This window comes from Seriola aureovittata, chromosome 18, assembly GCF_021018895.1.
Source record: "Seriola aureovittata isolate HTS-2021-v1 ecotype China chromosome 18, ASM2101889v1, whole genome shotgun sequence".
Lineage (NCBI taxonomy): Eukaryota > Metazoa > Chordata > Actinopteri > Carangiformes > Carangidae > Seriola > Seriola aureovittata.
Genome location: NC_079381.1, coordinates 19,716,815 through 19,743,678, shown reverse-complemented (window position 1 = coordinate 19,743,678; position 26,864 = coordinate 19,716,815). Strand labels below are relative to the sequence as shown.

Sequence of the window (26,864 nt, the reverse complement as noted above, 5' to 3'; positions counted from 1 at the left end):
AAAAACTTCCTAATCATATATGCCTCACTATCTGACAACAAAATACTATAACTTGAAATATATTAAGAAATAGTCAGGATTAATTTTATCTGATAAAATTCCTATAAATATGCTATTTTTTCAGGCATGCTTAAAAAAAAAAATCTAACTTTTATCCCCTTATCATTTTTTTTTTTAGATGTGAAGTACAGCATGGATCCAGAAAGTAGGCACTCATTGATCCAGTGTTCTCCGATACCAATGCTCTCTTTCCCCCAAATTTAAACTCTGTTTCTCACTACCTGCGACACACTGGGATTATTTTTTTAGGTAACATGAAGCCAGGAATTACTGTGGCACAAGAAACTGAGTTGGTGGCTTGCCATGACTGAATAAATGTAACTTACAGTGGAAAGACTAATTTTTGTAGACATTGACACTGTTTATATCTGTTTTATTTAATTTATAGGGGATAAATCATGTCATGGTGCCCAATCTGCATAATGAGGTCAGTGTTGGTCGTCATCTGTACTAGAGAGCACTGCTCTTGCATACAAAGTTGGGTAATTTTAACATTACTTCACCATTTGCCAAAAGAGTGTGTGTCGTTTTCCGACCATTGTGGCAAGCCACCTCGGAGAGTCTGGCAAGCCTTGCAGAGCTCTCTGACTCTGCCACTCCGCCGCTCCACTTTTCAATAAAGATTCAAGGATGCAGGTGAGATATTTTGGCAGCTTTATTCCTACCTGCCTGTGTGTGTTTTTACACAGATAACAGCAGACTACTGAAGACATGAGTGGTCAAGTCTCTGGACTTTCATCAGATATTCATCACTATATTAGCTCAAGACATTATTGTCAACAATTAAACTGAAACCCATTAGGTTTAGCTGGAAATTCACAACAACTTCTGAAAAGAAAAAAATATTATAGTAATTATGAAAACAATTGTGAATACTCATAATTGCGAACAGTAATATTGATCTAATACTATAATGTAATATGTTTTTTTTTAAGTGATGTCATAGAAATGTTTTCAAAGGAGCTATTATGCTAGCTGTTTTGCTATCGCTACATAGCTAACTTTAGCATTAAAAGCTGTTAACTTACCAGTTTAAAAGAAACATTGCAAGTTCAGCATCAAACTTCATTCCTTTACTCACCAAGAGCTGTCTGCAGTGGTGGAAAACAAGCCTCCTGCTTTGCTTTTATTTCTATCACTTCTTTTCTTGACCTGAAGTTAACATGCTAACCAGCTAGCTCCAACGAGGTAGCACTGCTCAGCAGACATATCATAATCTCTTGTACTGTAAACACAACGATGTCTCAAGCTCTTGCCAAGACTGGTATGTAAACAGTTTATGCTAACGTTGGCTATGTAGCAATAGCTAAACTTACAAATAACTCATTTAAAATGAATAATTACTAAATAGTACAGGTCCATCTGAATTCAGAACTGTAACATAAATCACATGACCCCTTACCAACTTACCAACTTCACTGTGTTATAAATTAAATGTAAATATTATGAAGTAAAAAACTAACAAAAATAGGCCATTTTACTGACATACTTAAAGTGATCCCTAACAAAAGACTGAATGAGGATTTCTGGGATACTTGTGTTAACAGGGTCTTTTAAATGGCACAATCATTCACTATTTAAGAGCATTTTGTGTCTTTAAAAGACCAACAATTTTCTAATCAATCCTTTTCAGTTAGTATTGATAACAAGCGTGATGCGTTTGAGTGTTGAAGTAACGGTTACTGTTGTATCGATCTGCTCTTCACTAAGGATCATTCACTCACTTTCTCTCTTTGCAATACTGTTGAATTGTTTAGGAAGAAGATGCTCCCAGTTCTGTCTCTGTGGCTGTTCTGCCTTTGTTTGATATTTGCCTGCATTTTTATGACACATATGTGTCTATTGATTTATTTGTTGAATTAGCTTGTGTGTGTGTGTGTGTGTGTGTATGTGTGTGTGTGTTATTGTGTTATTTCTTACACCACAGGTGTAAAAGTATGTGTGGTAAAGAAATAAATCGCTGCATGTGTCTGCTCTCCCAAACATATTGTGTGTTTGTATATATTCATAGAGGGATGAATCTTATGCATATATATTTTAGAGCTGCCTTAGTGATATCCTATTTCAGACACTCATCACATTGATGACTGGGAAACTCTTGAACATTTATTTGAAGGAATGGGAAGCTCATGCTGATGTTACCGGTCCCCTCATCTCATCGGGAAACTATGAAGACGTTTGTTTCTGATTCATAAACACCTTGTTGTAAAGAGCATGTAAGCTCACTGAGCAAAAAGAATAAATTAAAATAGACATCAGAAGTAGAAAGGTGTAGCTTCATTAAACCATTGTCTTCTTCAATGTAACTGACCACATAATTGCCGTTCTGGTCTCTCTGTGATTACAGGAGCAGAATACATTTGAGCTGTCTTTCGTGAGTTTTTCATTTTTATCCCGGCGAATTTCTCACACTGAAATAAATTAAAATAATCGTCTACTACTGTGATCGGTTTCTCTGTCTCATGTTTTTGCTTTGATTAATCTCTCTCACTCTGCCCCTTCTTTACTCCTTTCCAGTGTTCGCTGCAGGAAGTGTATGAAGCCAGAGTGTGATTTGCATTCTGTGTTGGTCCTAGAGTGTCCCCTCTGGGGGAAGAGCGATAGAGAGATGCACATGCTGATGAGAAGGCAGAGACAGGACAGACTCAAATGAGCCTGATAAGCCAGCGCCTGGGGAGGACAGGAAACGGATTTGCTTAATTGGTAAATTTGTTCCACTTAGATAGCAGCAACCAGTGGTGAACTACACCACACCTAACCCGTGCCGATCAGGCCTCACGGGCAGTCTGCTGGTGGTGGGGTTATATACTGTGAAGGTCACGATGTTGACCAATAAACAGCAGCTGAGTTAAATTGAAAACTGCTCTGTGTTCCTCTGAAAGTTTTCCATGTAACTTTTGACTTGTTCAGTTACAGTTCATTTCCAGCCAGAGGAGAGAGAGAGAGAGCAAATAAAATGAAGTCATGATATATTGAAAGCAGCATCAAATGGTCAGCAGGGGAGCCATGTACCATGCAGCAGAGTTTCATTTTTCTGATAGCTTCAAGCTGTTTGAAGATGTTGAGATGAGAGAGCCGACAGGCCCGGAGGACCGTGTGTTTATTTACGGAAAGGTATCTTAAAGTTAACACACACACACAAAAAAAGTATGTCCTCCTCAAGTCATCCCAATTCCTCCCTGCATCCGGCCCGAACACTCAATTATTCTGAAGGCAAACGTAATGACCTACATTTACAATCATTCAAATAGGAAGTGAAAGCGACATGAAGACGATTACAAAGCATCGCAGTAGGTTTTGTTCCATCTGATTCAATTAAGGCTGAGTTTCATTAACAAGTGCCCTCCCCCTTTCCCTCCCCTCACGCCTGCACCCTCTGCACCTTCCCAAAGCCATGTATGGCCTTTTCTCAATGCAACAATGACTTTCATGAAATCACATTAAACAAATGAGGCCCCCAAATCTGACAGCAGCATATTCTAGAGGCGGGGATGGCTAAACCCTTGTCGTGTCCTTGGTTTATCTCCACACCGTCTCTGGAAATGTTATGTTTATCACTGAATAATTACATTTTAAGCACTTCAAATGACTTTGGATGAGAAGCCTTGATGATTAATTACACATGGTAAAGAATACTTGGCCTTGGTTAATGTGGAGCTAATGATTGTAAAACTGTTTTTTTTTCTCTCTCGAAGTTATAGCAGACCTTTTATTCTCTCCATCAATAAACTTTCAGCCTCACGAAGCCAGGAGCAGACTTCAGTGCAATTGTTGAGAGCTGGCTACACTCAGCAGGTATTTGCCTGGATGACATTGAAGTAGGCCGGACAATAGACAGCTCAGGCTTTAAACCAAACCCTTCCTATAGCTGGATGAAGCAATCACCACCTTGGTTGTTGCGAATACACCCTTAAATCAAGAATTTAATAGAGTCAAAAACAACACCATGTAGTTCCACAATCCTGCTTCACTTGACATTTACAACACATCATTTGTTTGTCAATAGGAGTGTCAAACTGTTCCCTGTTAGACCCATCTGAAAGCTGAACTCTTTTACTTAAAAAAATGAATAAAAAATGTTCCCACACTGCTGATTTCTTTTTTTTTTTCTCTTTAATGAACAAGAATCTGAAGTTTCAAAATTCAGCTCTGGCTCTTGCTCTCTAGTGCTTGCTGCTGATTCAGCTGCTCTATTGTAATTCCCCCTTGATCTCAGATCAGTCTTTGACGCAGTGGATTACAATGTCTTAATCAGCTGTCTGGAAAAACTCTGCTGGCATCAGTGATGTGGCTCTCATCCGTCCAACAGGTTTAGAGATTGTCCCGTGTCACGTATGTCCCGCCTTACTGAGAATTAAGATCTGGATGTCAAACAAAAAAAAAAAAAAAAACGTCCGCAGCTTGAATGGCTCCAGACTGGAGGTCAGTCTCATAACCTTCATGGTCAGAGCGCATGCATTATTAAAAGTCTCTCATATAGTGTGGGAGCCGTATCTAATGATTTTGCAGTTGTTTACTCAGAGCTGTCTTTCTATGCTCAGGTAGTTTATTGATCTCGAGTATACAACAAACACGTTCTCAGAAAAGTGACCCCAGCGCACAAATCCTCGTTGCCCTTTACTGGCTACATGTCAGTTTTTGAATTGATTCAAAGATTTTATTGCTTGTTTCTAAAGCCTTGCATGGTCAGGCTCATGCTTATACTGTATCTGTGATCTGCTAAGTCACTAAGATCCTTCTTCATCCCTCTGGAGATTGAGAGTTTTTTTTTTGTTTTTGTTTTTTTTTTTTCAGACGACCATGTCCCTTAATTTCTGGTTGTTTTCTTTGAGCTACTTTCATTATGAATTCATTCATATGATTTTCCAACAACCTGAACGACCATATAGGTCGTTTTTTATTCAAACCTCTGATACGACCCACAGGAGTGTTTTTTGAAATAGCGCCCCTACAGGCTGCAGGCGTACGGGACCTTGGTTGTCATAGTTACAATAGTAAACACGCGGACTGTACCAAGAGCGGCATATAACTTTGTCGCCATGGTTACTACTATAACGGTCATGTCTTGGTTAGGTTTAGGAAAAGATGGTGATTTGGGATGAAATAAGTACTTCTTTCAACATTAGACGATCTTTGTTGTCATGGTTACAATAATAACAACGTGGTTAACTTTGTCAAGCGGTTATGGATAATAGAAACAACATAAACTGCTGCTTTCACACGGGAATCGAACACGCCGCTCATATCCGCCCATCCACAACAACCTCGTCCTGACGCAGACTCTGTCGCTCTTTATACTGCGTCACCGCACTCTTTCCGTTGCTCCTCTCATAATTACTACAGCCGCGAGATGTCGCTTAGCAACAAAACGTAACTATGGGTCATAATAACCTGCTGCACAAACAACCTATGGACTCGTTTTTTACCGGAGGATTTTCACCATGTCTGTTATTTTAGACTCTGTATGTATGTTTTCCTCCTCTAATCAGAGCCAATCATTTAATAACATCAACATTATAATGAGCACAAAGCATGTTTTTAAACTGCTCTCTCTGTTTATAGAAAAGTGGAGACAACTGAGGAGCTTTGGCCATCTCAACTCTTGTCGCCAATAAACTGAAGCAGGCTTAAGCTGTTTTACTACGATACATTCTCTGTGGTCTGGCTTACAATGTGCACAGATTATTGCCTCTATCACTGCTGGGACAGATAATATGGCATTCTCTGATTTTCATTAACATCCTACACAGCAGCCCAGTAAACTCCCGGGTGGCTTAGTTACAGCGAGACGCGGATAAAGTTCTTTCCTCCCTCACTGTTACTGTTTCCTCTGAGAACACGAACAGAGCAGCGACATAAGGGGATTTTGAGCTGTAAAGTCGGCTGCACAGCGTTTATGTCTTAAAACAGCATGCAAAGTTGGAACTCATTTCATTTGCATGTTGTCAACTGAACGTTTATTGTCAAAAAAAAAACTGCTCATGTGTCTTCAGCAGCACAAGTATTAATTTCCATCAGGATCCGTTGCAAATCGCAGTGGTATGAAATATTCAAATAGATGTCATGACCAAAATAAATATGCTTCGGAATACAAATAGAGTTCAACAGATCACACTGCATCCTGACCTCAATTCCTTAAAACTCAAACTGTAGCTGAGCTCCAGCTTCTCTCTGAGCCAAATTTCACAGTGCTGGTTACAAAAAAAGGCTTTAACCTCTCAGCAATGCCTAAAGTCACGAAAAGAGAAAAGTACACCCGCATCTCCAACTCTGGATGCGAGTATTTTTTTTCTCCCAGTGCAAGTCATACTAGAGGGAGCTGGATTTGTCCCTGCATTATTTACTATTACCATTCTCTTTGTTAGCCGGAGTCACATTAATGAATGCATGAGGAGTTGCCTATTTGATGACCACAATGCATGGGGGAGACTCGCGGTACACCGATGCTCCATTTGTGTGAGCTGAATCATTCATCACACACACGAGCACACGCAGACACACACACACTCAGTCACAAAATGCACAAACACAGTTTTACATGCTTTATGTGTGCTATGGAAGGAATGCACGGCCGTCTTCAAGGAGTCTTAAAACCCAAAACTATATTTTTTTTTTTTGTGTGTGTGTGGGGGGGGGGATCAAGCTTTTTATTAATACAACAATTCAGAAACAACAATACTGAAGAAAATGTGTGGGGAATATAAATTTCAAATATACTCACACAAGTGCTGATTTTCAGCCTGAATTTAAGATGATGTTGGATTGTAGCCTTTTTAATGCAGTCATCCAATTATAAGGCACCAGAAGATATTAACATAAGTGATCATACTGTATGTAATATCTGCAGAAAACCTGTTACAATCAAACACTGTGAAGGGGGGGGGGTATCTTCCCCTGTGATACTTTGTCTGTACTGCAGATTTCTTGGTGCTTGTTCACTGATTGCTTGTATCGGGGGGGGGGGGGGGGGAGTTTGGCTTCAGTCTGGTATTAAGTAAGTGAATCACTGCTAATTTCCTGATGTGATACTAGTACGTTACTTGGGTGCCAATTCACATTGGTTTTGCGATTCTACAAGTACTGCCTTTCAATATTTCAATTTATTGCGATTTTTATTTACTTTATTTTTTAACACTAGATGACAGGAAAAGCTTGAATCATACACTTCTTCACTCTAGAGACTATATCATGAGTCACATGTCAGTCAGTCTTTCTAAGTTATATTTCAGCAGCATCATTGCTATAAACCCCTTGACTCTTTCTTAAAGACATGCTAATTAAAAATCTGTCATTAGGAATATCACTTGAGAGGTCAGTAGGCCACAGGCCGATATATTAGTCTTCAACCTGAATGGTAAAGTAAAGAAATATTGTATTTAAGTCTCTAAAACTACTGTTACAATAAAGTTAAATGAAGTAATGTTATAATGAAGCACTAAGTTTGTCTCAGGCCGTAATTGAAGAGTTCTGTGAAATCGAAGCTTGAAAAGACGGTCGGACAATAACAGTTAGCAGTTAGCTTTATAGTTAGCATAAAGTTATATCATTACTGGCCAGCTCTCTGGTTCATGTGCTGATGCTATCAGGCTAACCAGCTAGCTCCTGTGCTAACTGTTAGTTGTTAGCTGTTATTATACCAGCTCAGAGTAAGTAATAAAATAAATATCGATTCCCGACTCAGTTAGCCCAGGAGCTAGCTGGTGAGTCTGATAGCATCAGCACATGAACCAGAGAGCTGGCCAGTAATTTGTTATTTTGACGTATAAATTCAGTTTATAATTCATAGCAGGAAAAAGATTGTTTTCCACATTTAGTTAAAGTTATTTCATTTCACAGTACTTTCAACTAGTGAGTCTAAAAGTCAAAGCAAAAGAGTCATCATAACATTAGAGAATGGGAACTCTAAATTAGCGAAATTACAGAATGATTATGAAGTCTCCCAATGTGGATGTTAATGCCGTCAAATACCCCTTAAGCTTAAGGTTAGCTCTTTAACCTCAGTCAATGTTTGATATCAAATCCAATGTGTTGGAAAATCGATGAGACATGGGTCCCAGTCATCAGACTGCTCTGAGTGTAATTAAGAAATTGGACTTAAAAGATGAAGAAAATCAATGTGTTTCTCAACTGATCATATTTAGAAATATATAATACACGTCTGTTTTACTGTTGTGTTAGTGATATAAACAAAGCCTTAACCATCAGCTTCATAAAACATCAATAACTTATTAGTCAGTGCATGTAAAGGCCTGTCAATCAATTCCGGGATAACAGCAGGGTTCCAGTCCTGTGCTTTTGAAATTTTCTGGTAGGGCTGTCAGTTTGTTTACGCATAGATCACGGACTGTGCCTTTAAGTAAATGCAAAGCTTCAGAAGCTGGGGCACACAGGCTTTGATATTGACATATCTGCCTACTGAGCCTCCACATAAAGGCACACAACATCAGAGCGCAGCACAACACACACCACTCAACAGGACTGTCCGTGAGAACCTCATTTTATATTCATAGTAAAAATTATAATGGCAATGACTGGCACTCTCTTTCAGACATACACACACACACAAACACACACACGCGCGTGCACACACACACTCGGCGCGCACATACACACACACACACACACACACACACACACACACACACACACACACACACACACACAGAGGACTCAGAGGAGAGAGGGGGTGAATGATACTGAGAATGAAATTAATACATGACATCTAAATAAGTCATAGCCGTACATCCTTTTACTCGTAAACACAGGAAATGGAGAACATAGTGATGCACATGCACAATTATTATTGCCAGTATATGAATGATCATTCCAACTTGAACAGAATGAGCTTGAGAAATTAATATGAATGGCATCTTCAGCTCATCAACTGCAGCTCTGGCTTGTACCAGACTGGGGAGAAAAGTGCACACATGTCTTTGTTTTGTTGTGGCTGGAGAGTAGCAAAACATTGTATCATGAAAACAGAGTTATTCTGTCAGTAAACCAGACAGATGACTGCTCCTCTCCAGGCAACATAGGAGAAAATGTTACTTGTTTGAAGTGCAAGAAGCCCTCACCTCAGCCACAGGCACTCCCTCTGGGGGACGACAATGCAACACAATCATGCCATTCAGAGGCACCTCAGTGCCTTGGGGGTCCTGCTCAAAGTTCTTCCTCAGGTCTAGGGGAGAGAATAAACAGCCGGCATTAAAGAACAACTACAACAGCACGAAACAGCATCTAAACATGCACATTAAAAGTCAGATTTGTTTCATGTGTGACAACCTCTCCTCGAGTGACGCCTTCTGCAAAATCACACCACAGGTTTGAAGGAGAATAACCTTTCCAGAGACAATAAGGTCAGTCTGGGTTATAAAAAATGACATGGAGCTGCTTACAGGCGATCCGGACTGTTGCCTTACGGCTCTTGGAGGTTCCCAGGTGACTCCAGGCGACGCACAGACACCAGTAATCCTCTGGGCCATGAAAGTCCTCCACCTGCTGACGTGACACGTTGATCATCACCTCGCGGATCTTCAGCCCTGCAGACAAGATGGTTGATTGCTTGGATTAGCTTTCATTATATCACGGGAATGATCAATCAGAGAGATGAAGAATTGTGGGGACAGGATGATGAGTGAAATTTGAATCTGATAAGATTATCAGCGGTAAACAGATCTAGCATTTGCCAGGAGGAGACGGAGCTGAGGCTGCACGTCAAGCCAAAACATTTCAGGGATTTTGTTTGGAACTTAAACTGCATACTTCTGTAAGTGGTCCACAGACATAGAGCTGACCACTTCAATCTTAACATTAATATATGTCATCACTGGCCTTTTGACAAACCCTCATTAAAGCCTGAGTTTGGCAAACAGACGGCCAGCAATGCAAAATGCTGGTTGTACTAGATAGAAATTGTTAGCAAGCTCTAATATCCACTCTCAGAGTCTAACCGTAATCCATTTATAGAGAACTGACACTAAATGCTTTCCAGTGGAGGCATTAGCTGAGAGGAGGAACACATCTGCCTCTTATTGTTTTCTTGGAAAACATTTGAAGAGGCTATAATTTAAGGTAGCAAAACAGTGCAATTAAACGCAGCATCTGAACACAGATACTTTCGATGACAATCAAATCGTCTATTTCTGCAGCAGAAGTCTGAGTTAATGTCAGACAGGTCATTTGTTAATATCTGTATATTGTCTTGTGATGCAGCCCATAATGAGCTAGGCGTGAGACGAGCATTTTCCGACAACTGATGTGAATTTAAAAGCCCGGTATTTCAATTATGCCCGACTATTCACAAAAGATGACAGCCTCGAACCATTAATGTATAATAAGGTGGCTTTATTGGGTGTCTAGGAAATTGCAGCTTTCATCCAAAAGTGTGTGATGTCTCTCTAGCACCGACTTGAACAGATTTATTATTATGTGAATAGAGAGTTATGAACAGCTAATGTGTGGCGTCTAGTCTCCAACATACTTGTGCTGGAAACGGCTGGACAGTGAAACTTTTCGCCCCCTTACTTTCAGGCTTTAGTGGCGATAAAGTGGTAACGATACAAGCCAGGTGGAACATTGGCGATGATGTCTCTTTAAATCCAATCATAATCAACCGCAGTGAGAGGTGATCTCACATCCAATAACATTTGATGATGAATTGTGATGTGTGTGTGTGATTGTTTGCCTAACTGCACATCCTGAGTACACCCACTTGTCCTTAATTTCTAATGTAAGAATGCAGATGAAGTGTTTCTCGGAAAAGTTTCTTGCGCTGCAGAAGGCCTCGTGCACTCACCGCTTATTGTGAACGCATTCGTACCATATTTTAGCCGTACAAAAACAGTAAGTTAGGCCGAGATTGAAAGGAAGTTGATGTGAAAAAGTTCTCTAGCCTATTACATCAACCAAAGCTGGATGCCTTCCTGGTTCGAAACTCATTCTGGCACCGCTGCAATTAAGCCTATACGGAGGGGAATGGGGAGTGACGGTAAAAAGTAGCCACCTCCCGTCAAAGAAAACTAGGATTAGAGACTATAAGGAGGAGGTGGTTCTGATTAAATGACATCTACGTGTATCAGTGATGTGGCTGTGTGAGTAGCAGCATGATTTAAATTGACTGCTTGAGCTATTATTGCTATTATTGTTACTAAACTCTGACTGTAAAATATTCAATTTAAATACACAAAGAAAAATGTCACAACCTAATTATATATTATGGCTAAAGTAAAATTAATTAATGTTAAAATTTGTAAGCTTTAAAATCTGGTTGATATGGCAACACCTGTAGTCACTGGTGGCAACAGCAAGTCAGGAAACACACCTTGAGCTGCTACAATGTTTTAAATACAACATAGGAGTAATATGTGTATCTGTTTACAGTGTAAACAAACAAACACTTTTACTGGCGCGCCACGTAATGTTTTGGCATTTAAAAGCTTTTAATATGAAGTGGCAGCAGTAGGAAATGTTAGGTTTGCATTAGCAATTATCATTTCCTCCATCTCTGATCCACCAACAGTGAGGCTGATATCAACTGTACATTGCATGCTGCATCGTTTCCTGTGAATTGAACGGTGCGCAGTAATTCTATATAGAAAGGTAATTACAGAATGGAATCAAATGTTTATTGCTGGAAAAAAAAACCTTGAGGAAGAAAACTTTAAAAGTGACGAATAAGAATCAGTTTAAAATCTTCTATTTCTAGAACCTTCTGAAGATTTTGTTTGTCGGTTTCCTGAAGAGCTCGTCTTTTACACAGACTTTTGGAACATCTAACAAGTCATGCCTAACAACAAATCTCACAGCAGCTGTTCAGAAATCACTGTAAAGCTTAGCCTCTTGTGGCTTATTGCTTAATTACGCAGCCCTACACTTGTAGAGGAGCTGTCTCTCCACAGGCTTTTGCCATCACGCCGTACATTGCAGACAGCAGCTTAGACATGGGCCGGGATTAAATGAAAACTAATAATGTGAAATGAAAGGTTATCAAAGGAAGCCTAATGAAGTAATGTAAAACAGAAGTGCTCTCTGAAGACACTGTAATCCTCTGCAGCGACTGACTGATTCTAGCTTTTGATAAACTTGTCAATTCTTGGTCAAGAGAAAAGGCTTCAAAACTATGTCTACAAACAAGACGCGTTCTCTGAAGACACTGTAATCCTCTGCAATGACTGACTGATATTAAGCACAATACACACACACACACACACACACACACACACACACACACACACACACACACACACACACACAAACTGCTTCTCCTTTCCACCACTACAAATTAGAGACTTAATCAACATGCCTGATGAAGTGAGAGTGAGTCAGATTTAACTACAGGAAAATGAAAACACAAGACTGCATTCTAGTGAGGGGGCACGCTTGTTGTCACGTCATGAAAAAAATATGTCATTGAATTTCAACTCCTGGGCTCAGTGCAGTGGGGATGTAAATATAATATGACACACAAACATTACACACAAAAAAAACCACTTCTTGCTCACCTTAAAGTCTTAAAGCCCAAAAAGATTATAACTCAACAACAAAAGGTAAAAATCAAGCACAGTAACCATCATTTACTCGACCTATCCCAAGATTGACTGCGCGCCGGCAATGAAATTGAAAATGGCAGCAAACAATGGCGACAGAGAGCCTGAGGATTACACTTCTAATGCAAGTGCTGGGTCTCAGCTCAGTTCAAGAGCTCATGGTACAACTGTTAAAACTGAGCGCATTAATAAAAAAAAGAAAAAAAAAGAAAGTCACATGTTGTCAAGGTTGCTCGGCGACAGGTGGGCCGGCATAGCTGGGGGCGCAAAGCGTAAATCCTCCGTAAGCCAGACTGTCATTGGGACACAGCTAAAATCTGCATAAGGAAGAGGACACACAGTGTGAGTGTGTTTATTATTGTAACCATGACGACGAAGGTCCTCTAATCTTGAGGAAATACTTACAATAGAACCAAAGCTCAATCTTTTACTAGTTCCTAGTTTTTTGTGCCTAACCTTCACAAAACAGTGACCAGTCCACAACCTTGACTGTGCGTTTGTTACTGTTACCATGACGACAAAGGTCCGGCACACCTGACGCTGGTATGCAGCTGTGAAGGAGGGACGAGCGACCTATATGGTCCTTTAAGTTGGACAAGTTGCTAGGATGTTGACAACAGCCTGAAGCAACCGCAGGTACCGGGGGGATGTTGTCTCTTCCTTCACACTGGCTCCTTCACAATCAGACCTCCTCATCTTTATTAATGACGAAGAAAACAGAAGAAACTAATGAATAAACAACACTCTACTGTTCCTGATGCAACGTGTCGTGCTGAAAGCAGACGAACTCACACAGGGCGGAGCGAGCTGCAGCTCTGCAGACTCACTCCAAAAACTGGTTTTCTGGCTCACAGTCAGAAGCTCTTTTGACCACTACACAAAATAACTAAAGTGATGCTTCCCACATCAGCCCGCATCATATCATAATGCAAAAGCGAAATGAAAAATAATTTCAGTATAATTGAAAGTCTTCCAAACACAAATGCATGAAGTACTGGTAATAAATAGACTCCCACGTAGAGGAGTAGCTATTATTTGTTTGAGTGAGGGCCACGGTGTTTCTGCTGAAGGAAAGATAAACAAAGGAGAGAAATCAGAAAGACACTGACTCCCAGGTTCCCTCACATTTGGCAGCAGGATCAAAGAGCTTAGCCCCATTTCCAAGTAGCTTGAAATGACACGGTGTTAGAGAAAACATCCAATAACCACTTAGTCATGTTGATGACATGTGGTCACTTCTCTGCATTCGGGGGAAACAAACAACCATTCAGCTCCCTCCATGGCCTCGTCCCTAGCCACCTGTTTATTTTCTGTGTGCCTCTCTCTCTGCTGCACGCTTCCTTCAGGCTCCCGCCGGTGGCTCCTGACAAAATGCCACAAAGCCGTGACAACAGACCTCAAGGTGGAGCAGCTTACACTTGCCCCTTCAATCACCTCCTTTAATATGTCTCTAATGTAGCCTCTATAAAAGAGTCAGGAAGAGATATACCAACGCCGGCGCTCACTTATCATCCCATGTCAGTCTCTTTCTCTCTCTTTCTCTGTCTCTCTTTCGGTCTGTCTGGCACCGGGCCTGTGGTGTGATTTCTCCGGGCTTTGGCCCATTGTTTCGCCTTGGCTGAGTCTGTGAAAAGGCTCTGAGGGAGCCGGCCAGTGCCAGCTACAAGTGGTTCCTGATCCAAGTGGCTCAGCAGAACTCGATTGGTCCGGCTCAGCTCAGCCAGGTCCAGGATGTCTCTGTTGTCACGGTGATGGGTGATGGGGGGGGGGGGGGGGGGGGGGGGGGGGGATTTTGTCTGAGGGATCCTTGTGAGGCAGCTGTGTACATAGAGGGTGACACGAAGAGGGGGGTGGCGGGGTGTTGGGGGGGGTGTTGAGGTGGATGGATAGAGCTTTAGGAGAGCGTCTGTCTGATGTGAACCCAGCTTTGGGGAAACGGTTGTGTGATGTGACATTGCGGCATGCAGCTCGGCATGTGGGGGCTGTGAGGGTTGGCTGAGGGCCAGAAGCAGACGAACCCTGCTAGACAAGCGGAACATGCTCCCAGCAACATCTTCAGTCTGGTCCCAGCTGTGTGTGTCATACTTAATCCTGGAACCAAAGGGACGCATTACTCCATGCATAAAAAAATCATGATAATTCAACCATTAAAATGCTGTGAGTCCTTATTTGTGTCATTCCCCCAGTCGCCTTGTTTATGTTTATCCAAAAAACTGCATGTCTGCTTATTAGGAGGCAGTTTTGCATACACAAGTAATTTTCACTCTGTGGGCCACTTCATTTGTTCCACTTCCATTTCTTTAACTAATAGTCTGTGACACTGAGAGACTCCGAGGCATCTCGCTAGTCCCCACCTTTCTCTCTTTGTCCTGACTTCCTGCCTGGTTGATGGTATCATCTAGGGATCATAACACACAACAGTGGAGTTGGTCTTTAACTGAGCATCAACGGGAACATATATCCATACTTCCTCTATTCATACGCTCTCCCTCAATTGCTATCTCCTCATCTGTGAATCTGCAAGAGCTGCTATCCCCCTCCTTCAACGTGGTGTCCATTTTCAGCCTCTCTCCCACCCTCTCATCGCCCTCTCCCATTTCCAGTGTCCTCTTTCTCCCTTATCCCCTCTTTCTCTTATCTCTCCATCAGGGTATCACCCTTTCAGCTGAAGTCTATCGGCACAGATATCCCCTCTGTTCCCCCGTCCTCTCTCCTCTTCTTTCACTCTGTCCTTCAATAATCTCTTGAGTTCTATCACTCATTTCCATCTCTTGCCCCTCTTACAGTGTTTCAGCTGAGACAAAAATAAAGTGGTCTTCTTTGATAGGTCAGAGCATGCATGCAGTGTGTCGCATTGGAATCTGTGTTTTGTTTACAGCAACGGCCCTCCTTTTATTTTGTCTTTGGATTTTAAGGCGAGCCTAAACCTCTGATTTAGTGTCTGTAAAGACTCGATACAGCTCCCTAAAATCATTCTAAGGAGTTTATCGGTGCGAGCTGTTTTCCTGGAAGGGGGGTTAAAATCTGGGTAGCAATGATTACATGGAATATCCAGCTGAGTCTTGTCTGCCTGTGGTTTATCAGAAGGCTTAGCAATTGCAAAGGGATAAAGAAATAAACGCTGTTGCGCTGAATTTGAAGATATACTCCGCTGTGCAGCAATAATCATGTTGTCCAGAAAACCAAACAATGTTCCCTCCTTTTCTTGGCAAAATCCAAATGTTGGTTTGAAAGATTATCTTCCTGTCACATCTGCTTCCCTGGCACCCCCTCAACTTCTCATTCTGTCTCTCTAACCTGTTGTCACTTCCTCAGTGCCCCCCCCCTCTCTCCCCGTGTCTGTGATTGTCTGAGTGGAAGTCGGTGCACTGGAGTCAGAGCCCGAGCCACACCAGCTGCACCTCATCACCGTAATCAAGCCCTCTACAAATACCCAGCTCTGCCTCTGCCACCCTGCCACATCGCAGCTTCTGCTTCAGTCAGCCTACACTTCCAGACTTTTTTTTTTTTTTTTTGGTAAGTTGCTTCTCTGTTTTAACCTGTTACCTGCATCCTGACCCTTGTCTCCTCTCCCCTGAAGTACCATCTGCTCTGTCTCCACCACCTGCTTCCAGCCCCCCCCCGGCTCCTCGGCTTTTGTTCCTGGTTCCTCACACCGCCTTTTGTGTTTTCTTCCCCTTTGCTGCACCTGGGTTCACTAGTTCAGAAACTCCACATAACGGGTCATACTGAAATTTGAAGAAGGTGCATGAGAAATATTCAGAATCACGTTTTCACATCAGTGACATAAGAATGTAGTTTAAGAACAGATTAAGGATTTAGGATGTTAAACCTTTTGTGTTATAATTCCTTTGTTCTTAATGCTTAAGGTTCCTGACTGAGTGAAATGACCTGGAAGTATCTAAGTGGCAGCCATGACGAGAGCTGGTTGAATTCTCAAAATGAAAAGGAAAGGAGATTCAGGGATTCCTATCTTATCTCCTTTAGCATAGGAAACACTGGACCTTCCTTTACCAAAGGAAAGGAGGAAATTGCCGTCCCCGCAATTCCTTGCCGCAAGCGACACACCATTGTAGTGTCACCACGGCAACCACAAACTGATGGAAATCATTGTGTGATCAGATATACTTATGTCTGAATAAAATGTATTTATCCTGCTCCCTTGCTCACTTATTTCTATTATTATAATGGCTCAACGTCATTAGGAAAACAGAATTTCTCGTCCATGTGTTTATAAATAAAGGTGGTTGCATTCTCTCCGCACTGTGATCGTCTTTCCCTGAACTCTCCTTTACATCTTTGTGAACAAGTGGTTAGAAAAGGAGCTTATCTTGACTTCTTGACTGCAGCCCATGTCTGATTCTTTCTTCCTCTCCCAAGGTGCATTTCCACTTTCAGTCTCAGGAGAGAGTTTCAGGCTTCGTCTCGCATCAAGCTGGACAGCCCTGCACAGCCACAACAACTGCACAGTAAAATTTAAATACAGACTTAAATGTGTTCTTGGCAGACAGCTCTCTCTATTTGTGTTTACATGGGGCGGCCATTACTGTCAGCCATGATCAGTCTCTTGTTTCACAGTTCACATTAGGCTAGTTACCTTCGGCGCTAAAGCGAGGGCACACGTACATTACAGTGTTTTTGATGCTCGTAAAGCCGGAGACTATGTTTGCTCGACATCATAAGATCCACTTGGGATGGTTTAAACACTTTGTCACGTGCACACAACACAGGTTTATTCTTTTTCTCAAACACCCACAGGAAAACTAACGACCAAACACAAGCAGAAGCTCAGAACTGCTTCTAAAATGTGTGGGGAAAAAAAAAAAACAGCTTTATGTACCAAAAGATACAGTCAATTCAATTCCATTTACTCACTCATATTCCCGCTCTGACTCAACAGATGTGGATTGCAGCAACAAACCCTTCCCACTGGTTGACTATTACATACTGCTTCCCTCTGCTCCCTTTCAGTCTCTGTTATTGCTTTCACAGAAAAACAGTCACGAGCAGCCTTCGCAAGAAACTTAAGTTGTGAATGAGAACAGTAATTACTACATGAAATGTACCTAAATGAAATTCCTTCAGGTGTTTACAAGCATCACTGACTTCAGTCTATCAAAACTGTAGAAGCCGTATAGTGACGCTGAGCCCTCATTGAGCCTGCAGGTTTCAATACAATACTCCAGGTACCAGGGCCAGAATCACCGGTGTTGATACCGATACAGACACTTATTATTGAAAGTGGTTAATGCAGTAACGTGCGTGAGGGAGGGAGCCATGTGTCATGCTCAGTGACTTCTGAATACATGTTCCTCATCACCAAATGATTTACTCGACACTGAGCGTTTCCTTCCACTGTTTTCTGTGAATGAATCGCACAGATGTTTTAAAAAACGCAGACTAGTCCTCATCATCCAGTTACCAAACTTGGTTGATTTTAAATTTTTATGACAAACTGATGACGGATTAAGTGTTCCCTCACAAGCTGAGAAAAGTTCTCCAACTTCTTGAGCTAAGTAAAGTCTTAAAAAGCCGCCGGATTATCTGAAAAATAAATGCATCATCAGGAAGCTGAAAACAGGCCTGTGCTTCTAGAGTTGATATTTTGGATGTTGACTACTGAACGAGGTGATGGCTGCACACAACAGCAAGAGAGAGGCAAGGGAGCTCATGAATGTGGTCGGATCCTTCTTTCTATTGATCCTAAATGTATTAGTACTCAAAACAAGACTTTGCATCGGTGGTATTGATACTTAAATTCTCAATCTGCCCAACCATAACGCCTCTTGCCTTATTAATGTGACAGTTAATGATATGGTTTTGATGTTTTTGAGATTTTTACCCCGAGACACATTAAGCCTCACCACCAAGACTGAAACTAGATGAAAATAGTTTTGGTTTTCTTTGACTAAGTTGACACTGAAAGGCCCAGAATTGTACAACCCGTTTACATCTTGTATTTTTTTAATGTGTTCTCCTTAATCCCACTGAGATCGGATCACTGCATTAACATGTACTTTTCCTTATCTGGATACAGATCACATTTTAATACCAGACGTAAACTGAGGCTTAGAACTAAGACAAAGACTAAATAAAGAGTTGCAGACAAAATTAACACTATTAGCCAGCCATTGTTTGTATTAGGGAACATATTTGTTGAAGCATCCTTGTTTTTCCATCCCAACCAACTGCCTGATTTTCATGGCAGCGCAAAGACAACAACAAGCGGCACATTGACACGTTGGTGTTTTTCTGTTTGGTATTTTCATACCCAGTGCAGTACATTTGGCACAAAGGTGCGAGGAAGGGCACAGGCAGATGGCAGTTTCTGACGCAAAGTGTTGGTATTTTGGTGAAAACTGTAGACGTGCTGGGAATAGACATCGGGAGGAGCTGGGTTTGTTTTGGTGCAGCCTCACTCAGCAGATAATTTGGTGATTCTGTAATGAGTGCATATTAAACACTTGGGAGGAAATGTGCAACAAGTACACAAGAATCTGTCATCCGCAGGTGCTTCATACTGAAAATATGAAAGCTTTCCCCTCCAGTTACTTTAATCAAAACCCTACGACCATTTGAAGGCTACAGGACAGACGTGTGATAAATCTGGAGCCTCCAATTTTAAAAGCAGAGCACTGGGCAGAGCGATTGCAAACAGTGATTCACTGTGTTTACATTGATTAAATCATGTGCAAACAGCAGCAGGTTGCTGCAGAATAACAGACAGACTTATGCACACATCAGGTGAGATCTTTGTCATTCTGCCACTTTATGTGACATGCTGCAGCCGTGCCAGACACAAACCGCTCACACTGAAAAACACAGACAATTAAAATCATCTGGTTCTCATTACCACTCATTCTTGCTCTCTCTCTCTTGTCCTTTTTCTTTCTCTCATCCATAAACACTGGATTACCAGCAGGCAGTATTCCCATGCGTCATGGCCTCCTTTTTTGTCTGGCAAAAGTGGCATCTCATTTTTAATTCTTGCAATGTATTTTTAGCTGTGATCTGATGTGATGCAGCAGAATTACAAATGTAGCTTTGCATTTATCCAATCATATCATATAAATGACTTGAATAAACTATTACTGCTTCTATTATTTATTTCCATTGTCACTGTACAAGTTTTCTTGAAGCCTACAGAGGGGTAGAGTGGTAGGTGCAGGTTAAGTACAGTAGATCAGTGAAAAACATCACAGGAAACATGACATAACTCTGGCTCTCCTCTTTCAGGAGCTCCACCGTTCGTCTTTTAAATGCTGCACCATCTGCCTCTGGCTGCAGATTTGTTGTGCCTTATTATATTCACGTCAACAAACTCTGCATCAACAATATTATTTCCTTCTCGGAGAAAGGCTCTCCTCTCCTTTTTCAAAATGCCACTCTGATTGCCACAGCTGTTCAAAAGGTATGAGGCCAGTAATGAGAGCAGGCTGAGAAGTTTCATGTTCATCACCACAGCCCTCTGTCTTTAGTTCTTACTTCAGTGTTTGTTGATCTTGATTATCCCATCAAAAGATTCTGCCTGTCACCCAACTACACTCTGCTCTAGGCCTCCCATAAGTCTGTGCTGTTTTTATAAAGGCTGCTAAATCAGAGCGTTTAAGGGGAGGGTTCACTGGAGGCCAGTGACGGACTCTCTCCCAGCAGAGAGTTTAGTTTATTGTCAAAGGGACCTTCAGGACAGATTACTGGCTGAACGCACTCATCTGGACTACGGCTGGGTTGGAGAGATGGACCTGAACTACAGGACGCGAAAAAAACCAGGGTGTTTTTGTTCTTGTCTGGATGACTTTTTTAAGTTATGTAAATTAATAATTAAATCACTCATATGTGCTCGCTAATTGAGAGCAGCTGGCTAACGTAGCTTAGCAGAAACACTTGAAACATGGGGAACCAGCTAGCTTGGTCCCTGTCCAGTGATAACAAACTGCAAGAACAACAGCTCGCTGTGCTACAGGCGGTTATGTGGTGAATGTTGAATGGCCCTCAATTATATTTTGCTTTTCTAACTGCTATAGACCGCTCAAAGCACTTTACACTTACTTTATCAGTTTCTTTACCAGTATCCTGCCCAAGGACACCTCAAACATGGACTGGGAGAGCAGGGGATTGAACTACTGAGCTTCTGGTTAGTGGATGATGCACTCTACCTCCTGAGCTGCAGCCACAGCCGCCCCATGCCCCCTGCAGGACTACTTCTAAGTTGACATCACTAACTTCCTTGAGTCTCCACTGGTTGCTGGGGAACTGCTCCTAACCAGTAAGTAGTCCATCTTTTGTGCTAAGCTACGCTAACCGGCTAAACAAACATCAATCTTCTCATCTAACACAAATTTCCCAAAGTGTCAAATTTTGGTTTGTCAGTGCGTCATGTTCTCACCAGACGTGTTACCCACTACACATCACTCTTCCAATACTTTATTCCTTTTTTCTCATATTTGAGTAAACAACAAAAGACAAAAGCATCAACAAATCTTAAAATGAGAGAAAGTGTTTGCTGTCCTGTTTTATCTGATGAAACGGTTCTTTATTGATAGATGCAATATATATTCAGGTTGACAGCACACCATTGCTCAGTTAATGGTTTGAATAGCACAGCAATGTTAATATTCATGATAACGGCATAATGATAATAAATGGGCTTTCATTAGACATTCTACAACCTACACTATATCCTGCAGTGGCACATGACAGAAAAGAAACGCTGGTGTTTACTCTGTGTTTTCTCTGCCTGTGTACAATGTGTAAATGGAACCGATGACTGTAAAATAGTCATACACAGATGTTTGAAGAGTCTCGTGTCTCTGGGCAGAAAACTTTTTTTTAAACTACTATCCTTCATGCTGACACCACAGTATATAATACATAAACCACAAGTCAAGAAAAGACAATTCTTTCATCATCCGACACTTCTATATTTGTTGCTGTCTCAGTGAAGTGACGGGAATTAAGTTGCATGTGGCTTCCTGCTTTGAATAAATGTGGTCTGCCCAGAACAGGCAGCTGTCAAGTGCACAACCCTGCAACAAAAAAGTTTTTTAAAGTATCTCTCTTGCACATAATAAGGATTAAAAATTTTGTGCATTTATTTCTTTTAGTTTCATTCGGCACGTCTCTTCTGTTGGGAAACATTTCAAGAAGTTGCACGTTTTTGGAAACCAAGTATATTTGACATTTTTTGGGAAGCACTTCTCATTTTCTTCAGCGTTAAATTTGGAGAAGTCACAAGACAAATGCAGCTCGCGCTCGCTCATTGTCACGGAAAGTCGAACTGTCAGGATTAGCTCGTGAAGAGGAGAAAATGAGTTGCAGGTATGAAATATTTGGTCATTACATGCTGTTAAAAGTATCTTTTTACTCTGCTACACATCTAACAGATTGAGAAACACAGCACGACTCATCCAGTCGGAATAGACCGCGGTGTGCCAGCTTTTTCTCATCCTTTTGGCAACGGCAGCTGAAGCTATTCACACAAGCTATAATGGATATTTTCTTCTTTCTGTTTCTACATTTCTTTTCCTCATCTGCCACTCTGTCACCTGGAAGGCACATCTGAGCTAAGACTGAATCTGAGGAAAACAACACAACACGAGGCTAAAATATATCTCCCTAGCTGAGTTAGCTGCCTCTGGACAGACGCCATCTCTGTCCTCTGCCTCTAACCCCCCTGGTCAAACAATGTTAGGGCATGTGTTGTTGAGTCCGTCTGCATTTAATTCACAGCTTACTGCTTTAATAGCTACAGCCCCCTGCTCGCTGCTGAACCCAGGGGCCATCCTACCACCTGAGTCAGACTATAATAGCTTGTACTGAGATACAGCTGTTCAGCTGCCTTCAACAGATGAAGCTGGATAGACAGCCAGAAGTGTTTTCAGCTGAGGCAAAATGTTCATTTTCTCAACATGTAGCATGTCGGCCCACCTCTGCCTGACGCAGTAACATAGACGCAGTAAGTGACAGGTGCTGTTTAGAAACACTCACTAAATCCCCTGGTCAGGTTCTGAGAAACCTCTGTATCCCACACCTGTGAACACTAAAGCATGCCCGGGCAGCAAAGCCACACATCAACATGCAGGGCGAACCGTCTAGACGCTTCAACCAGAGCACACAATAACATAACACTAGTGGATGCATTTGAGCTTAGATATTTTTGTTTGTGTGCAAGTGCTAAGAGAAAATAAAAAGAAAAAAGACTTCTGGCAATGGAGAGAGTGAAGAGGAATTAAAAAAAGAAAGAAAGAGGAGAGACAGAGAAAAATATGTTACTTTCTAATCATGTCGTATTTGTGCCAAGAGCCAAGCATCTGTTAAAGTGAAGTTGTCATTTTATCCAATAAAAGTGAGTGTCAAGTAAAATCAGTGTGCAAAAAAGACTGCTAGTGTTTTTGCACAGCTTGGTGCCGACTCAACTCCACTCGCTTTAGGCACCAGGTACTTCTTCTTCCATAGCAGTACTCCCTCGATGCACGGCAATGAAGCTACTGTGCTGTCACCATTAACGCGACACAAACATGAACAATGGAGGATGTCGAAGGGAAACCAAACAGAGAAATGATCAATTGACCATGGCTTTGCAGGTTGCCATTCTCAAAGTACAGAAGAATAACTGACAGAAATGTAACAGGCTACAGCGAAGCGATGCACAGTTACTTGGCACGTACTGATGATGCTCTCTGACCAATCAGCAGTCTGCAGTGTTTTTCCACGTCACCTTTTAGTATCGCCACAGCTTGCTTGGAACCTCGGTGGAGGTGATACCGAAAAAAGGGACCAAGGTACTAGGAACTATCCACAACTTTTGCCTGATGGAAAACCAAAAAGGCGAGTCGAGTCAAGTCTGAGAAAAACATTTCACTGGATAATCATAAACTCTGACCTGCTGCTGGCGCTAGATGAAACGTCTGGGAGAATTTCCAAGCAATGACGACTGAGGACCACTGCCGTCCTGAGAGCCATGCTGCTCGTGTGGCAATAAAATAAACAAGTCAACAAATAAATAAATGAATGAATATAGATGGGGAGGTGACGACTGTAGTGTGTGAATACTGACGTTTGGTGATAATGCTGGTGTCTGAGAAAAAGCAGGTGATCCTGCAATGCAACACATGTAACCCCATGTTGAAGCATGACTCATCTTGTTTTCTTTTTTAACCTGAAGCAATGATTGATGGGGTTTCAGTATTCTGTTTGGCAAACATGCTTTTAGAAAAGACATATGACACTATTTATTATTATTATTATTTTACACATTATTAAAGTTTTAACACAATTTCACTCAAATCCATTGGTCTAAAATCTCTCTAAAGCCCTCCAATAACTACTGGCTATCATATTTTCCATTTTAGTTTTCAAAGCCACCACAATTTATGTGAACAAAACAAATAAAGACATAATGGAGTAACATCTGAACACAAAAGCCATCAACATGCTGATTTAACGTCAGATTGAAAGGAGGGATGTGGAATCTCAAAATTACGACACGCTCGAAGGAACATCTCCACTGTGTGAACACGGCGTGTTAAGCAATGATAGTTTCGACATTCGAAGTTATTTACCACTTTCAGAGGAAGGCTGCTGGAGCGTGCAGTCACATCCAAGTGTGGGCTGTAAAAAAAAAAACGTGGCCAGGTCCAGTGTTCTTAAAAAATCAACTGGTATTGGCATTCATTTGGGGACATTTTGTTGTGGCTTCATTTGCTAACGTGGCTGTAACTGTCTCTAGATATTTCATATCATGTCAGAGGAACTCTTCTTCATGCTTATTTTGTGGCTTATCTCCTTGTTCGCCAAAACACTGAACTGCTCCATTCGTTTTTCAGTTTGCTCCCTCCTGTGTCTGATTATAAGGCTTTATTTACGCTGAGATGATCACTGACAAGAAGGATACTGAAGTTTTTACAACAGAGCAACTGTTGTGCTGTGATAGTATCACAGTTGTAGGTCGTATATAAACATGTAATAAATGGTTTATAACTGTAGCTGCATGGAGATAAAAGCAGGTCTGGGTTGGAAAAAACAAAATCAATTCTCCAATTCAAATTAATCTTCATTTGAATAATCTGATATTGAATCTTTCAATATCTGCCTTTCACAGTCTTCTCACGCAACGAGATCTGGTCACGTGAGACAAAAACACGGCAGACGTAGCTCCAGGTCTGAAGGCAGATGTGTTGCTGCATTTCAGATTCAAAAGCTAAGACAATGAAGAGCTGGACAAAAGCAAAGCCATGTGCAACAGAAGAAGAAGCTGCGTGCACAGTGTAGCTGCTGCACTGGGGTACGTTAGCAATGCACATTACTCAGCGACCTATTACTTCTGGAGAAACTGTTGGTCATGTTAAATAGAGAGTGCATTAATATAACTGCTCTGGGGTCCATTAGTAATGTAAACATTAATATTTTTAATAATGTACCAGGTTAGAGGAACAATTTACAGCATTAGTTTTCTGAGACAAGTGGTATCGTAACTGAGATATCTCGAACTGAAACAGCGTAATGTTCTAACTACAACCCCTCCTGGGGGCACCCGAGTGGAAACTGCTGTATGAACAGATGATGAATGAAAACACAGTAAAACAAGTAGAAGTTTGTTAACAAGTACAATGATACTGATAAACACTCAGAAATGTCCTTGTATCTACTTACAGCTACATTACGCTGTGTTATAAACCAGAAATTAAATATTTGTATCATGCTTATAAATACTAAATAGAGGAACTCAAAGTAAAGTGTTCCCAATTCATCAATATTTAGTCCCTCATCACTATCATGACGTTGCTCCATTAGGTTTTGTTAAGTGAGAGCCAGGTGTAGTGTGCGACATGAAATTGTTGACTAAAAACAAGGAAAGCTTACATTCAGTACAATGCAAAATTAGGGATGAGGATTTCTGCTGACCTGACACCCCTACCACCAAACTACAAGGCTGAGGTAATGGAATATATGGAATGGATTGTGGTCATTCTAAACGCGGTAGATTAAACCTGCAATAACTGATGTTGTGGACACTTTGGGGGCAGCGGAAACAAGCTCTGCACACAACACTGATATATTTTCCACCTTTTAAGTTGATTTAGCAAACGGTTGTCTGCTCACCATTCATTCGGTGTCGTGTTTCTGGCCTCCTGCTGAATGTAAATCCAATATCCACTCGCATTTAGCTCTCTTTTAGGTCTGCGCCGATTCCTGGGAGAAATATCTGGCTCTTCAGCCGCTAAAGGCTCCACTACAATGTGTTCACCAGCTAATTGCTAACTTGTTTTGCCTGTCTGCCGTTCAGTGCTAGGCAGCAGAGTATTTTTTATTCTATTTTATTTTGCTGCCTACTTGAGAAAACAACACTTTGAGACAAGTGACAGTGAGCAGTAAAGTTGTGGGCTGGAAACCTTAAACAAGCTGAAAGATGCTCTACACCTCCAAACAGCTGAGAGGAAGCGCAGAGGCGATAACGACAAGCGACCCTTTTCACATAATCACATGATACATTGTTATGACAAAAATATTTCTTATAGCTGCCTTAAGCAGCTAAACCGACTTAAAGGTGAAGAAAACATTGTCATCAAGGTTAAAAGACACGTTTCTGAGAGATGATGCATTTAAAAAACACAGATGAATGATATTATTAGCAGGAGGATCGAGTCACGAGTTCATGCAGGCAGTTTCCAGCAGCACGCTCCACAAACAGCACGACGATTTTTTTTCCCTGCCTTCATTAAATTTAAACTTTGCCTGTCTATCTGTATCACTGTCACCTCAGCTTTGAGGTCTGGTGGTATAAGCAACAATCTGAAGTGTTGACAGACAGGAAACAGCCCTCAGAATAGCATACACAGAAAACTTCCACAACAACTCAAATGCAAAATTGTTGAGGTATACGTTCATGCAAATATATTCTAGCATGGGAAAATAACCAACCTGGCTAATGTGTCCCATTTGGTGATGATGTTTCTAAATCTATTCCTCTGACGCTCCCACATTTTTAGCGAAGGTCAAGGGTTCAACAGAGGCGAATAAAAAAAAAAGTACACCCATTCTTTTCACATCTCCCAGCAGCCTGTAGTTAAGAGGAAACATCCTGACACACTTCAGGCCCAGATAGATTTCTACTGTAAGAGATACGAGTGCAGGTGGATTTTTAAGATGCTCTCCTTTTCAGGCTTTTAGTCTCTCTCCCTCACTTCTTTCCCTTCTGTACCTCTCCTTCCTTCCTCTCTTGTCTGTCCCAGTGGAAGCAGATATGAATGGCGATAAGGA

General features: G+C 41.4%; 1 protein-coding gene across 2 annotated transcripts in view; it reads right to left on the bottom strand.

Moving 5' to 3' along the window:
* Window positions 1-26,864, bottom strand: part of LOC130186368 (netrin receptor UNC5D-like) — a 156,208-nt gene that overhangs the window by 34,154 nt on the left and 95,190 nt on the right. For both annotated transcript variants that reach the window (XM_056403457.1, XM_056403456.1), the window contains exons 3-4: window positions 9,456-9,599; window positions 9,135-9,238 (exon numbers count right to left, since the gene is read on the bottom strand). In XM_056403457.1, coding sequence (XP_056259432.1) covers window positions 9,135-9,238; window positions 9,456-9,599 — 248 coding nt within the window. The remainder of the gene's footprint in view (window positions 1-9,134; window positions 9,239-9,455; window positions 9,600-26,864) is intronic.